Source organism: Neoarius graeffei, chromosome 6, assembly GCF_027579695.1.
Source record: "Neoarius graeffei isolate fNeoGra1 chromosome 6, fNeoGra1.pri, whole genome shotgun sequence".
Classification (NCBI taxonomy): Eukaryota; Metazoa; Chordata; class Actinopteri; order Siluriformes; family Ariidae; genus Neoarius; species Neoarius graeffei.
The window spans coordinates 47551968-47567221 of NC_083574.1; the positions used below are offsets into that span (position 1 = coordinate 47551968).

Below are 15254 nucleotides of genomic sequence, written 5' to 3' on the forward strand. Positions count from 1 at the left end.
TGTTCAATCTTTTTCTATGCTTTGCGCAAGTCTGCTGTCTTGATGCCTATGTTAACTGTGATTTTGTTGTTTTCCTTTTCTGTACCATTATCTTTTGTCTTCTTTTGGTTGATTTGTTTGTCTTTCTGTTTTGTCTTTTGGTTGAGCCATTACTCTGTAAAGCGTCCTTGGGTTGGTGAAAGGCGCTATATAAATTAAACTTGTTGCTGATGATGTTGTTGAAGAAAAATCCAGTGTGCTGAAATGAAGAATTGTAAGACTCCCATCCAGGGGGAAGAGTAAGGACCCCTTGTTTTACCCCTTAAACTCTGCGAACCTCTAGTGGGTCTAGAATAACATTTCTCATTCTCACAACTGCAAATGTTTTAATTTCACTGAATGAGTCATAATAATTCCTGAATAATATGCTGGATCCGTGGTTTTAGGTATATTACAGAGAGGAAAACAATAATCTTATATTTTTCCATCACTGTAACTTATTTGAAGGTGCTAAGGATCTTTATTATCACATTATACCTGAACTAATTACATAGCATATATACTGGCTAGTGGCCTAGTGGTTAGCATGTCCGCCTCTCGATCGGGAGATCACGAGTTCTACTGATGGTCGGGTCATACCAAAGACCATCATAAAAAATGGAACCTACTGCCATCTGGCAAGGCACGCTGCAATACTGATGTGAGTGGGGAGTCAAACTCTCGTGGTTACCAGAGGACTAGCCCCCCACTGTAACCCGAGCTATGTAATAGGCGAGAGGCGAGGGCTACGGAGATCGGCACCGCCCTATGCGCCACATGGCATGGGAAGGACTTTGATTTGATTAAATTACATAGCATATTAAATATTATGGGCATAGTTTTACACATTGGTTAATGATATGTTAGATTTATTTATACAATTATAACCAGTTATTTTGCCACCCACATCTGCTTTGTAATTTTGTTACATACTCAAAATTCATATCCTTTTAACAAAACTAATGCTTTTTTCACTTTTTAAAGCTTTATTTCTATGATGTTAATTATTAAATTGTGAATGTCAGGTCCTGCAGGTGAAGCGCATAATAAATAGAACAATTATCAAAGTCGCTGATGAATATGTGCTGTCATAAATATACATTTTTCAAGATTTTTTTTTTCTTTGCTTGGTGGTTGGAAATCGATTCACCTTGGCTATGGGAACATCATGCTGGAAGATCTCCATAAAACTCAACACACTGTTAGACAAAAATCCAGAGGCAGAGAACAATAGTGGTGACGTGACACTGCTGATGGCAATCAATGTCTCCACCTGCAGAGAGAGAGTGAAAGAGAAAGATTAGTAACAGAACAGTGAGTATCCTGTGTATCCTCCTGTTGAGCAGACAGATAAATAAGCTAAAATAATGAGCATGGAGAATTTCCATGAGGATTTAACCCTGGAGAAGCTAAGATAACTCACCAGGCACTTGCTGGAGTATTCTGATACCACATGACTGGCTATGGCACTCGGGAAACACTGCAAAGGATATTTTAAGGCAAAAACAGACTGTGGGGAATATTCAGCTGAGCATGTTGCGGAAATTATGTTTATATAAGCCTTTACAGGAAATAGAAGCAGTCTGATTAGACTGTGGTAGTTTGTCTTCAAAGAATATAATACAACAGACTTTTCTTGTTCTTAAAGCAAACCAGACTCACAGCCACCAGAATCCAGAAGAACGTGACAGAAACGTAGGGCCCTGGGAGCAGAGCATCCATGTTGAGCGCAATAATACCTCCGAATACTGCAGAGATCCCAACTATCATCTCAATCACCTACAGAACACATAATGCTAGTGGGATACGAATACAAACAACATATACCAACATGATACCAAATTTAAATTCCAATATTTAAAGTCCAAATTTAAAGTCCATGATACCAAATTTAAAGATGACAGAACATGGATGAACTTCTGAACATGTTTGAACTTTAAACATCATTAGAACTACAACTGCCATGTGTTGTGGTCAGATGAGACCAAAAACTTTTCCAAACCAGCATCATGTTTTGCTGATAAAAGGGGATGATTGTATAGAAAGAAAAGCACACTGTAAAATATGGAGGTAAGGCAGTGATAGTGATTGAGGAGTTCTTATAATGGTTGAGTGGTTGAGGAGTTCTTATGATGTCAGTCCCAAACCTGGTTGATTCTGCTATTAGGTTCAGACTTGGCCATAGTTAGAGCAACAGATCAATAAAATGATAAGCAAAACATACTTCCAAAATGAGATACACAAAATCATGGCTTTGGATCTCAATCTTTCCAAAAATCTTTTCTGTGTTGGATTATGGGGATGTGATCTATATGCGTGCATACATGCTCTTGATACAGTTTATCATGGAACACTGAGGTTCATCACAAATTTCAGAGTTCTGACTCATCATTGTTTGGTAAATGCTCGTGTTGGTTGGTCTGCCCTGTCCACATGTAGACTTAAACATCGGCATGTTTTTGTTTATAAGTGTATTTTAGATCTGATTCCATCGTATCTTCAAGTGTACATTTGTCAAAAAAGAGTGGGCAGTTACAGTCTTCGTTCGCAGGATCTGTTCTTTCTCTTCCAAAGGTCTGTACTGAATTGGGGAAAAACAGCCTCTGCTTGGAACCAGTTACAAACTGACCTGAAACTTAAGGAATTGGTCCCATTACACATATTTAAAGTGATTTTAAATGATTTGCAGACAGAAACATCCAGATGCTTTGTCTGATTTTTTTTGGAATACTGTTTTTAAGAACTTTTGTTTATTAATTTTTAATTCTTTTAATTGTGTAATTTATTCTGTAATTTTTTTATTGTTGTGTGTATGGATGTTTGTATTGGTTCTATATATTGTTAACTGTATTGCTGCCTGTCTTGGCCAAGATGCTCTTGTAAAAGAGATTTTTAATCTCAATGAGTCTTTCCTGGTTAAATAACGGTTATATATATCTCATCTCTCATCTCATCATCTCTAGCCGCTTTATCCTGTTCTACAGGGTCGCAGGCAAGCTGGAGCCTATCCCAGCTGACTACGGGCGAAAAGCGGGGTACACCCTGGACAAGTCGCCAGGTCATCACAGGGCTGGTTTTATATATATATATATATATATATATATATATATATATAAACCTTGTGTCTGGATTGAAGAATCCACATACACAAACATGAGAATATAAAGGAGTGGGGTTGACAAGTAGTGCTACATAAATGAACACATGATCTTCTGATTTGTAAATTAAAGCCTTAACCATGGAGCCACCTCAACTAGCTGAGAGTAGCAACCTCACTGCCAATAAATTACTGCAAATGTACGGTCAAATTTTAATTTTTTTAACAAAATGCAGCCATGGCCTGGAGGCCTAGAGAGCGTAGCTGGCCATAGGTGTGAGAGAGAGCATTATTCACCCCCTGTATCAGTCAGTCAGTCAGTCATTGTGGCACTAACTAAATGGGGGTTGCTGTGAGCTCATATATGCAGAAGAGGGTAGTTAGTGCTTTCCTCAGTGTGTTATGCTGCCCTGGGATGTAATAGAAGCAGCATATGTCTGGTAAGAAGCATGTCTTTGCCCTCAGTCTCCTCAGTTGGGAGCGGTCATGTGATAGGTGAGATGTGACTAGTGAGGTGGGAATTGATAACTAAATTCGGGGTAAATTTGGAGGGAAAAAAATCAGTAAAGATGCTTAAATTGGAGGAGAGGACCATGATCCCCCTACAAATGTCTCCAACATTTTTACATTGTTATAGACATCATATAATCAAATCATTTTAAAAACATTGTTTTGTAGAAAAAAAATCACTACTTAAAAAAAAAACACCTTTGTGGTAAAAGTGTTTACATAAAACTATACAATATCCCTGTACATTTGAGCACTAATTTATATTTTTTTCTATATTAATTATAATATCCCTTTATCCATCTATTCATTCATCTTCAGGAAGTGACTCACAGCGTAAGCCTTGAGAAGCCGTGAAGGGAATTTAGGTGGAATCACAGGCACAGGACCATCATATACTTGCTGAAAAAAAAGTAAAATATAATAATAATAATAATAATAATAATAATAATAATAATAATACACACACTGTTAGAGTCTGAATGTTTTGAACTCTGGCCACCCACTGGACAGTTGTAGTACTGCGGGTGTATTGACAATTTGTTTGTTTTTGATGTTCCATGTGCCCTTTGTTTTGGTCTCCTGCCACGCCCCCCTCGTGTCTCACCTTTGTCACCTGACTCAATCACCATTGTAATCAGGGTCAGCTGTTTCCACTTCAATTCTGTGTGCTGGACTGCTACTTAAGCTCTGTCATTTCTCTGCTCTGTCTCTGATCACCTGAACTTGACTCTGATGTTTGTGTACCTGTTTTGCCTGTGAAGATTACCCTGTTTGTCCATGAGTAACCAGTGAAATCTGGAATTCTGCCTGGAACCTTTGAGTTTTTGTTCTTTTGGATTTTTGTGGACTGCCTCAATGACCTTTTGAATCTGAAATTACTACTCCTAACCTCTGTGCTTTGCTGGATTTTTTGTTGGATTTTGTGAACTGACTGAGTACTTTGAACACGAAGCCCACAGTTATCTTCGGTGCCTTTTTGTTTTTGGACGTGTTGAGGACGGCATTAAAACAATCTTTTCACCTGCCCTGACCTCTTGTGACTGTGTTAAAAGAATAAACCTGCCAAACTGATCTGCATTTGGGTCTCTGTCTCTGAAACCTTACAGTGCGATCAGAGCAGGATGGACCCAGCAGATCCAGAGCGCCTGAGGGCTTGTCTCGAACAGCATGGAGCGCTTCTGGGCCACCAACAAGCCCAACTGGAGGCAGCAGCTGCCAGCATCAGAGACCTGACAGCCCAGATCCAGCCACTCCAACTCCCCCAGTCTGCTTCTGCGTCTGCACAGCCTGCAGAGCCTGCCCAGTCCGCCCCAACCGCACAACCGGCCCGCGAGCCACGACTGCCCCCACCGGAGAAGTATGCTGGCGAACCCGGTACCTGCCGCTCTTTCCTGTCTCAGTGTACCCTCATCTTTGAGCTGTAACCAGGTACCTTCCCCACCGATCGAGCAAAGGTTGCCTATGTGATTACCCAGCTGTCGGGGCATGCCAGAGAGTGGGGAGCTGTGGCGTGGGATGCTCAGTCAGCAATCTGTGGGAATTTCCAGGAGTTTTCGACTGAGATGAAGAGAGTCTTTGATCGATCCAAGCAAGGGCATGAGGCTGCCCGTGAGCTACTCCATATGCGCCAGGGTCATAGGTCGGTGTCAGACTTTGCCATTGACTTTCAAACTCTTGCAACCCCAACAGGATGGGGCACTGAGGCTCTCTATGACACCTTCCTTAATGGCCTGTCGGAAGAGATCAAGGATGAGTTGGCTTCTCACGATCTGCCTGGCTCCTGTGAGGACCTCGTCAATCTTGTAATCCGCATTGACATCAGACTACAGCAACGCCACCGGGCCAGGACCTTTGGGTTCCCAGCAGGAAGGCCTCTTGTCAGCCCAGTCATGCCCCCTCCTTCTCCTCCCACCACCACATCGGTACCAGAGCCCATGCAAGTGGACCGCACCCGCCTGACCCAAGAGGAAAGGCAAAGAAGAATCAATGCACGCTCCTGCCTGTACTGTGGCCAACCAGGTCACTTCGTAGCTTCCTGTCCAGCAAAAGGCCAACTCTCACCTGTGTGATCCCCATACACCCCTCCTCTGCTCAGCGCACTCTTCTCTCAGCTGTCCTCTGGTGGGGAGATCAACAACTGGAGGTGGGAGTTCTTGTCGACTTTGGTGCCGAGGAGAACTTCATCGACGCCAGCCTGGTGAGTCGGTGGAGTCTGCCTACCGAGAGCCTGGAGAAACCCCTAGAGGCCGCTTGTACTCCCTGTCATGACCTGAGAATGAAGCTATGAACAAGTACATTCAAGAGTCCCTCGCTGCAGGCATCATCCACCCTTCCTCATCTCCTGCAGGAGCTGTTTTTTTCTTTGTTGGTAAAAAGGACGGTTCGTTACGCCCCTGCATTGATTACCGTGGTTTAAATGATATCACTATTAAAAACTGTTACCCTCTCCCTCTCATGTCCTCAGCATTTGAACTCCTCCAAGAAGCCAAGGTATTCCCCAAACTGGACTTAAGGAATGCCTACCACCTGGTCCGTATCTGCGAGGGGGATGAATGGAAGACAGCCTTTAACACCACCTCAGGCCATTATGAGTATTTGGTCATGCTGTTTGGCCTTACCAATGCCCCTGCAGTTTTTCAGGCCTTAGTCAATGATGTCCTGAGGGACATGCTCAATCAATTTGTCTTTGTATTTTTAGATGACATCTTGATTTTTTCCAAGTCACTCACTGAGCATGTTGTCCATGTCCGTAAGGTCCTTAAGCATCTTCTGGAGAACCAGCTGTTTGTAAAGGCGGAGAAATGCGAGTTCCATCAGGAGACGGTCGCTTTCCTCGGGTATGTGATCACCCCGGGGGGCATCCACATGGACCAACGTAAGGTCAAGGCAGTGTTGGAATGGCCCACACCTGCTAGTCAACGGGACCTGCAGAGCTTCCTTGGCTTTGCCAACTTTTACCGGCGCTTTATCCGAAATTTCAGCACTGTAGCCACCCCCCTCACCGCCCTGACCTCTTCAGCGGTCAAGTTTGTTTGGACCACAGCTGCAGAGGAGGCCTTTCAAGACCTGAAGCGGCGATTCACCTCTGCTCCAATCCTGATCCAACCCGATCCCAACCGGCAGTTCATTGTGGAGGTAGATGCTTCTGAGGTGGGTGTTGGCGCTGTGCTCTCCCAACGTTCTGCTAAGGATAATCGCATACACCCATGTGCCTTCTTCTCTCACCGTCTGTCACCAACAGAACAGAACTATGATGTGGGGAACAGGGAGCTGCTTGCAGTGAAGTTAGCCCTGGAGGAGTGGTGGCACTGGTTGGAGGGCGCCCCACTGCCATTTTTGGTCTGGACTGACCATAAGAACCTGCAATACATCAGTTCAGCCAAGAGACTCAACCCCTGACAAGCACGCTGGTCCCTATTCTTCTCCAGGTTTAACTTCACCCTGTCCTACTGCCCTGGTCATAAAAATGTTAAGCCTGATGCTCTGTCCTGACAGTTTCCCATGTCCAAGACGAATCCAGACTCTAACACTATCCTCCCTTCCCACTGCTTTTTGGGGGCAGCTCTGTTTGATGTGGAATCCGCTGTGAAGGCTGCTCAAGCGGATGAAGCAGGCCCCAGTCAATGTCCCATTAACCGTCTGTATGTTCCTAACTCTGTCCACTCACAGGTGCTGCAGTGGGGTCACTCCACCAAGTTGTCCTGCCATCCTGGACCCCGACGAACCCAAGCGTTCATCGGGAGGAGATTTTGGTAGCTGTCCATGAAGGAGGACATTACCAACTTTGTCCGGTCCTGCCAGGTCTGTGCCCAAAACAAGACCTCCACTCAACCCCTGGCTGGCCTGCTGCAACCCCTGTCCATGCCCCAAAGACCATGGTCCCACATCTCCCTAGATTTCGTGACTGGTTTGCCCCCATCTGACGGTAACACTACCATTCTTACTGTTGTGGATCATTTCTCAAAGTCTGTTTATTTCATTCCCCTGCCTGGTCTTCCATCTGCCAAAGACACTGCTAACCTGATGATCCAACACGTATTCCGCATACATGGGTTGCCTGTAGAAGTGGTATCAGACAGGGGCCCCCAATTCACTTCTGCATTCTGGAAGGCTTTCTGTAAATTGCTTGGTGCCTCTGTGTGTTTATCTTCTGGTTTTCACCCGCAGAGCAATGGCCAGACTGAGAGGGCGGACCAGTTGCTGGAGACTGTGCTATGCTGTATGGCGTCCCAGAACCCATCCTCCTGGAGCCAGCAGCTTCCATGGGCAGAGTACGCAATCAATTCACACATCTCCTCTGCCACGGGTCAATCTCCCTTCGAGTGCTCCTTGGGGTACCAGCCGCCACTGTTCCCGGAACAGGAGAAGGAGGTCGGGGTTCCATCAGTGGAAGCCTTCATCCACCGGTGCCACCGAACGTGGAGGCACACCCGCTCCACCCTGCTTCTCTCTGCTGCCAGGATGAAGGTCCAGGCCGACAAGCGTCGGTCCCGGGCCCCCTGATATCGTCAGGGACAACGCGTATGGCTTTCCACACAAGACCTGCCCCTGAAGACGGAGTCTTGCAAGCTCACAGCACGTTTTATCGGCCCCTTCCCCATTGCCAAAGTCATCAGCCCCACAGCTGTCCGGCTCAAGCTCCGCTTACCCCTGCGCCGTATCCACCCCACATTCCACGTCTCTAGGGTCAAGCCCTTTCTGTGCAGTCCCATGCATCCTGCCCCCAAGCCCTCCCCCCCGCCCCCTTGCCTCATCGATGGCTCTGAGGCATACACTGTCTGACGGCTGGTGGACGTTCGGCGCCGGGGCCATGGGCTCCAGTATCTCATTGATTGGGAGGGCTATGGCCCTGAGGAGAGGTGCTGGGTCCCGTCCCGGCACATATTGGACCCTACACTTATCAGGGACTTTCGCCGTCAGCATCCTGGGGCTGCCCGGGGGACGCCAGGAGGCGTCCGTTGGGGGGGGTACTGTTAGAGTCTGAATGTTTTGAACTCTGGCCACCCACTGGACAGTTGTAGTACTGCGGGTGTATTGACAATGTGTTTGTTTTTGATGTTCCATGTGCCCTTTGTTTTGGTCTCCTGCCACGCCTCCCTCGTGTCTCACCTTTGTCACCTGACTCAATCACCATTGTAATCAGGGTCAGCTGTTTCCACTTCAATTCTGTGTGCTGGACTGCTACTTAAGCTCTGTCATTTCTCTGCTCTGTCTCTGATCACCTGAACTTGACTCTGATGTTTGTGTACCTGTTTTGCCTGTGAAGATTACCCTGTTTGTCCGTGAGTAACCAGTGAAATCTGGAATTCTGCCTGGAACCTTTGAGTTTTTGTTCTTTTGGATTTTTGTGGACTGCCTCAATGACCTTTTGAATCTGAAATTACTACTCCTAACCTCTGTGCTTTGCTGGATTTTTTTGTTGGATTTTGTGAACTGACTGAGTACTTTGAACACGAAGCCCACAGTTATCTTCGGTGCCTTTTTGTTTTTGGACGTGTTGAGGACAGCATTAAAACAATCTTTTCACCTGCCCTGACCTCTTGTGACTGTGTTAAAAGAATAAACCTGCCAAACTGATCTGCATTTGGGTCTCTGTCTCTGAAACCTTACACACACACACACACACACACACACACACACACACACACACGTTCTTGTACATCTATCTTTTGTGGGCACTTTCATTGACATATAGCATTCTCTGGCCCCTTATCCTAACCTTCACCATCACAACTAAATGCCTAACCCCCACCCTTATCCTAACACTAACCCTAAACCTAATTCTAACCTGAACCCGAAAACTAAGTCTGAACCCCCAAACAGCCCTTTGAAGAAATGAGGACCAGCCAAAATGCCCTCATTTCCCAAAAATGTCTCAACTCTGATGGCAAAAAATATATTCCGGTCATCAATACATAGCAAGTACAAGTACACACACACACACACACACCTTGCTGTGGCTGCAGCAATCCTCTACAGAGCGAGCTGACAGGATCACAGTGCTGGCCATGAGGGCTTCCAGCAAAGTAAGCAGGATCAGGTTAAAATTGATCTGGCCACAAGGAAAGAAACAGTTAATGTGTCAGTATAAATAATAATAATAATAATAATAATAATAATAATAGTTTAATTTATATAGCACCATTCTCATACTCAAAGTCGCTTTACAGAAAGTTATGTAGATCATTTTGACATCTGTACGACAAGCTTGTTGTCACTTGAATTAACGTAAACATCTGGATAATGTTTGAATAACATTTGGATAACATTTGGATGAATGTAACATACTCACATTGATGGCTGATGGGCTAAGAACCAGCTTGCAGCCGAACCATACCAGGCATGTGGTTGTCACAGCAAATGTGGACACGTACACCAGTTGAAAATCAGACACCTGCATTTACATTACACCATTTTTGTTTTGTTTATTATACAGTTATTAGTGTATACCTGTGGTGTCATTTTGATATAGCAGGGCATAGCAGCTGACAATGTAGCTGCTGGGGCAAAATGAAACAATAAATTATAAACCTGTACATTGTCGAGTGGCTTAGTTCAGTCTCAGTGCATCACAGCATCATGCATTCATTGCAAACTGGAACAAAATTACTGACAAGCTAATACTGAAAAAAAGTTGCTTGCCGCACACTGCCAGAAAATAAGTATTTTTTTGTATTTTTGTTGACAAGGCATTTGACTGCTACTGAGGTTTCACATTAGTTTACATTATGGTCTTATACAGTGCTGTGCAAAAGTCTTAGGCACCCTATATTTTTTTCCATACAAACTTTGTTATATATTTCTATTTTATGACTTCGACATTATTGAGTCAGTACAAAAACATTTTAGAGTTCCAAACGTTCATTTTGCAGCACAAAATTAAATGTGACTGATTTTTTATTTTTGTATCTGAGCAGTACATTCCATAAGACAGCACTTTTCAGATTAAAAAAGAAAACATAATGAAGGCTACTGGGTTTTGGTGCAAAATTAAGAAGCAAGTATGACAGTCAAAGTGTCCAGAAGAACTGTGGCTGGTTCTGTAAGCTGTTCAGTAAAACCTACAGCTCATTTCCTTATAAAACTGCACTCACTGTACCTGAGACTACTATTTTTTTTAAGCAAAGGGTCGTTTCACACCAAATATTGACTTTGTTTCATTTATATTATGGCTTACTGCTGTTTATAGAATTTTTTTTAATATTGAAACATTTTATTTCATTATTTTTAAGCCATTTTTGGTCCACATCATTTCTTTACATGTGCATAAGACCTTTGCACAGTACTGTATGTACATCACAGCACTGTTGAATTCTCAAATCTGATTGGCCAGAAGGTGTTGATTATTTTCTATTTTAATTAACAGCAGCTATGAGAGTCGTTCTGACAATAATTCAGATCACAGGTTCATATTAATGTGCTTGTGCTAATGTGTTACAGCTTCGAATATGTATAGAAGGAGCATCCAGTGTCAGTGTTGGGTCTTTTTTGTGCCATTTTTATCTAAATTGCTTCAAGAAAACAAAAAGAGGCTATTGAGGGAACATTTATAGCTGCTATAACATAAGTGATAACAGGAACTAACTCATTTTGTGAATGTACTACAACATTAAACATAACCACAAACAGCTAAAATAAGATTTTTGTGGCATGTGTGAAGGTTCTCAGTCATCCAGGTCATTGTAAACGTGTAAATCAAGGTCATTGTAAATCGTTTCAGGACGGCAATGTATGCATTTTAGCCAGAGAAGACCACTGGTTTGAAAGAGGAGTAAAAGAAGCCATCTTTGTCAACCTGGAATGACCATTGGGGCATTGTCGCCTCACAGCAAGAAGGTCCTGGGTTCGAGCCCAGTGGCCAACAGGGGCCTCTCTGTGTGGAGTTTGCATGTTCTCCCCGTGTCCGCGTGGGTTTCCTCTGGGTGCTCTGGTTTTCCCAACAGTCCAAAGACATGCAGGTTAGGCTAATTGGTGGCTCTAAATTGACTGTACTGTAGGTGTAAATGTTACCCCTTTTCCACCAAATCAGTTCCAGGGCTGGTTCGGGGCCAGTGCTGGTGCTGGTTCACAATTCATTCAACTTGCGAGCCAGCTGAGAACCAGTTTGCTTTTCCATAGCTCGTGGTGCTAAGGGGAGCCACGTCATTACATCGCTGTATACGTCAGTTACGTCGCTGTATATGTCAGTTATGTCGCTGCATTTGCATAAACCTTGGCGCGAATATTGAAGCAACAACAACATGGAGAAGAAGAAGCAGCAACAACAACAATAATGGATGACTTCGCATTTGTACAGCTGCTGCTTCTCGGCGCTTAAAAATGGCGACCTTTCGCGGTCTTGCGATTGTTGTTGGTCTTAACAACTCTGCCCCCCCCACTGACGTAAGTGGTTCTTTCCTCTGGCCCAGCAAAGAGCTGGTGCTAGCCTGGAACTGGTTTTTCTGGCCCCAGAGCCAGTTCTTTGTCAGTGGAAACAGAAAACCCAGTTCCAAACTAAGCACTGGCCCCGAACCAGCCCTGGAACTGCTTTGGTGGAAAAGGGGCATGTGAGTGTGAATGGTTGTTTGTCTCTATGTGTCAGCCCTGTGATGACCTGGCAATTTGTCCAGGGTGTACCCCGCCTCTCACCCATAGTCAGCTGGGATAGGCTGCAGCTTGCCTGGGACCCTCTACAGAATAAGCAGTTACAGGTAATGGATGGATGGATGGATGGATGGATGGATGGATGGATGGAATGACCATCGCTGAACAGAAGAGGTGGTCTGAAGGCCTCTGCATGCTCTTGCGACAAGGCTTTCGCAGATAGCTTTTCGCAGACAGTTGTAATTTATCGTTGAGCGGGGAGTAATAGGTGTGCGCGATGTTATTCACCGGCACAACACAAGGGGGCACGAAGTCGCTAGGAGTAGTTGGTGGGTGTGGTTAGTGGAGTGTTTATCCTCCGATTACTTATAATGACTAGAATTTTTTTTTTTGTAATGACTAGAACTGGAATCGTATAGATGTACATACTTCCTCAATCAACCGCTCTTCATGCTGCTCCATCTTCGCTTGTGTTTTTAAAAATGCCGGTCGTGAAAACAAACCAAACTGGGAAAGTAGGGAAGCGGAAGTGCGTGTACAGCGGATGTAGAGTGGACCAATCAGAGCCCTCTTGTCTGCGACGCTGTCTGTGAGGCTTCTGCCGTGGTCACAATTTTTGGGAGGTGCGCGCAGAGCATCTGCGAAGGTGGGGGGGCTACGCAGACACTGTCTGCGACGCTATCTGCGAGGACTGGGTTGTCAGCATAAATTGGCCTTGAGACACCACTTATCAGCCAGCTACAATGCAGTCCTTGACACACTTCCCAGAAAACTGAATATACATCCACATCAAGACTCAGCTGATTTCAATGACTCACATGATGGCAGAGAGAGCCAACAACCCACAGATCACCCTAACGACCCTCTAGGCTGCTAACACCATTCACACCCGGCCTCCAGTGACCCTAACAACCTACAGGATGACTGAGAGGGTCAATGACCCATGTGACCTCAACAACTCTCCTTAGGGTTGCTTTTGGTCCACTAGGGGATAAATACCTGGAACTACCCACTAGTCAGACAGAACTTAAGAAGCCTTTCGGATGAGAGGTGAAACATTTTCAAGGATTTCAAGCAAGTTCAGTTGCCTTTTTTTAGCACCTACGATTGTTGTGGCATGCTGTTATTTGAAATAAATCAAGTTTGGGGTGGTAAGGGCATCCTGCCACCTTGTTGTTGATTATATTCCTATAACCTCATGTCACTAAAAATGTTTTCTTCTTTACATATTCAAGATTTGTGCTTGCACTTCAACTGGGCATTCAGCTTAGTGTGATATTGGTTTACATTCAAGCTGATTCAGTTGCCTGTAATTGGTTCAAGATGTCTCCTTCAGGGTTGGAATGAGAATACCTCAGAGTTGATGATATCCAACCTTGAAACCCCTTAGGTTCTGCTCAGTTGCTGACACTGTCTACATACTGGATTGAAAACAAAAGTCTGGAGGAAGAACACAGGTTAAACTAATAAATTTCCATCATACACTTACTGCAACTCGCCAATTTGTGGCGATGGCAAAGCTCACCACTGCAGCTGGGATACTCTGCAAAAGAACACACAGCCCAAAAGGTTATTGAAAACAGGAGGAAGAGAACTAAATTAGTTCTGCTTACAGATATGAATTTTGTGTCTACTGTGTAGCACACACTCACTGCTCCAGCTGCACAGCGCAAATAGTCCATTGCATCAGGAAACACATTACCCAGGTAGAGCGAGAAACCCGCTGTGATCAGGAGACTACACTGAGAATCATATCCATACCCACACACACACACACACACACACACACACACACACACAAATTAAGAGAAGATATTATCCCATAGGCTAAACAGAAATGATTGTGCAATTAGCAATGTTGTCAAAGCCATGAACTCTCACCCCTATGAGGATGCTGTACAGCCAGGCTCTGTAGCTGAAACAGGGGTGTAACGACTCAGCCTGGTCCAGCTCTAAATCACTGGCTCTCACATCCACTATGTAGCTGTCCCTTTCCACTCTGTCTCTCTCTCGGTCCAGCCGTCGACTCAGTGTGCCACCCCCACTTGCTCGTTCTAGAGTGGGGATATGAGTGTAGCTAAACTCCTCCCGTGCAGACTCGTCCTCCCTCTGCATCATGCTTCACTACTGTTGCCCTCAAATCCAAACCTAGGGAGGGGATCTTGTTTCTGCAATGGGGGAAAAATGCATATTTCATGTGAATGGTTTGAAGTAATGTATCAATCATAGCTGTTTATTATGAAACAACTTTTGATTTTGGAAGCATTCTCATTCAGCACACATGGACCGTGAAAGAACTCAGTCCACTTGGACAGAATTCAGACCCCTTCACTTTTCCTTCATTTTATTATATTCAAATTTTACTCTAAAAAGATGCTTTTTAAAAAGATTTTTAAAAAATATCAACATCCATCCATCCATCCATCCATCCATCATCCGTAACCGCTTATCCTGTGCAGGATCACAGGCAAGCTGGAGCCTATCCCAGCTGACTATGGGCGAGAGGTGGGGTACACCCTGGACAAGTTGAGACAAACAACCATTCACACTCACATTCACACCTACGGGCAATTTAGAGCCACCAGTTAGCCTAACCTGCATGTCTTTGGACTGTGGGGGAAACTGGAGCACCCAGATGAAACCCACACAGACACAGGGATAACATGCAAACTCCACACAGAAAGGCCCCCGTTGGCCACTGGGCTTGAACCCAGAACCTTCTTGCTGTGAGGCAACAGTGCTAACCACTACACCACTGTGCCGCCCAAAAATATCAACATTTTGCCAAATTTCTTTTCAAATTTAGCATTCAGATCTGTTGCTATGATACTACATTTAGCTTGGGTGCATTCTGTTATCACTGATCATGCTTGAGATGGTTAAATTTCACCTCTGGGAAATTCAGTTGATTGGATTATTCTGAAAGGCATGTCTCTGTCAATATAAATGCATGTCAGAACACAAGCCCTGTGGAATTGACCTCAGGTCGCAGATACAAGATTGTGTCAAGGGATAGATCTGATGAAGGGGAAGTCTTTGCAGTTTT

At 44.5% G+C, this 15254-nt stretch overlaps 1 protein-coding gene across 1 annotated transcript in view; it reads right to left on the minus strand.

Annotated features, from left to right (window-relative positions):
* The window catches only part of mlc1 (modulator of VRAC current 1), a 32837-nt gene that overhangs the window by 12338 nt on the left and 5245 nt on the right, over positions 1-15254 (minus strand). Inside the window, exons 2-10 of the mRNA XM_060922923.1 lie at positions 14090-14376; positions 13861-13950; positions 13698-13751; positions 9918-10019; positions 9576-9677; positions 3956-4024; positions 1681-1797; positions 1442-1498; positions 1169-1291 (exon numbers count right to left, since the gene is read on the minus strand). Of these exons, the coding sequence (XP_060778906.1) occupies positions 1169-1291; positions 1442-1498; positions 1681-1797; positions 3956-4024; positions 9576-9677; positions 9918-10019; positions 13698-13751; positions 13861-13950; positions 14090-14326 (951 nt within the window). The 5' untranslated portion in view covers positions 14327-14376. The remainder of the gene's footprint in view (positions 1-1168; positions 1292-1441; positions 1499-1680; positions 1798-3955; positions 4025-9575; positions 9678-9917; positions 10020-13697; positions 13752-13860; positions 13951-14089; positions 14377-15254) is intronic.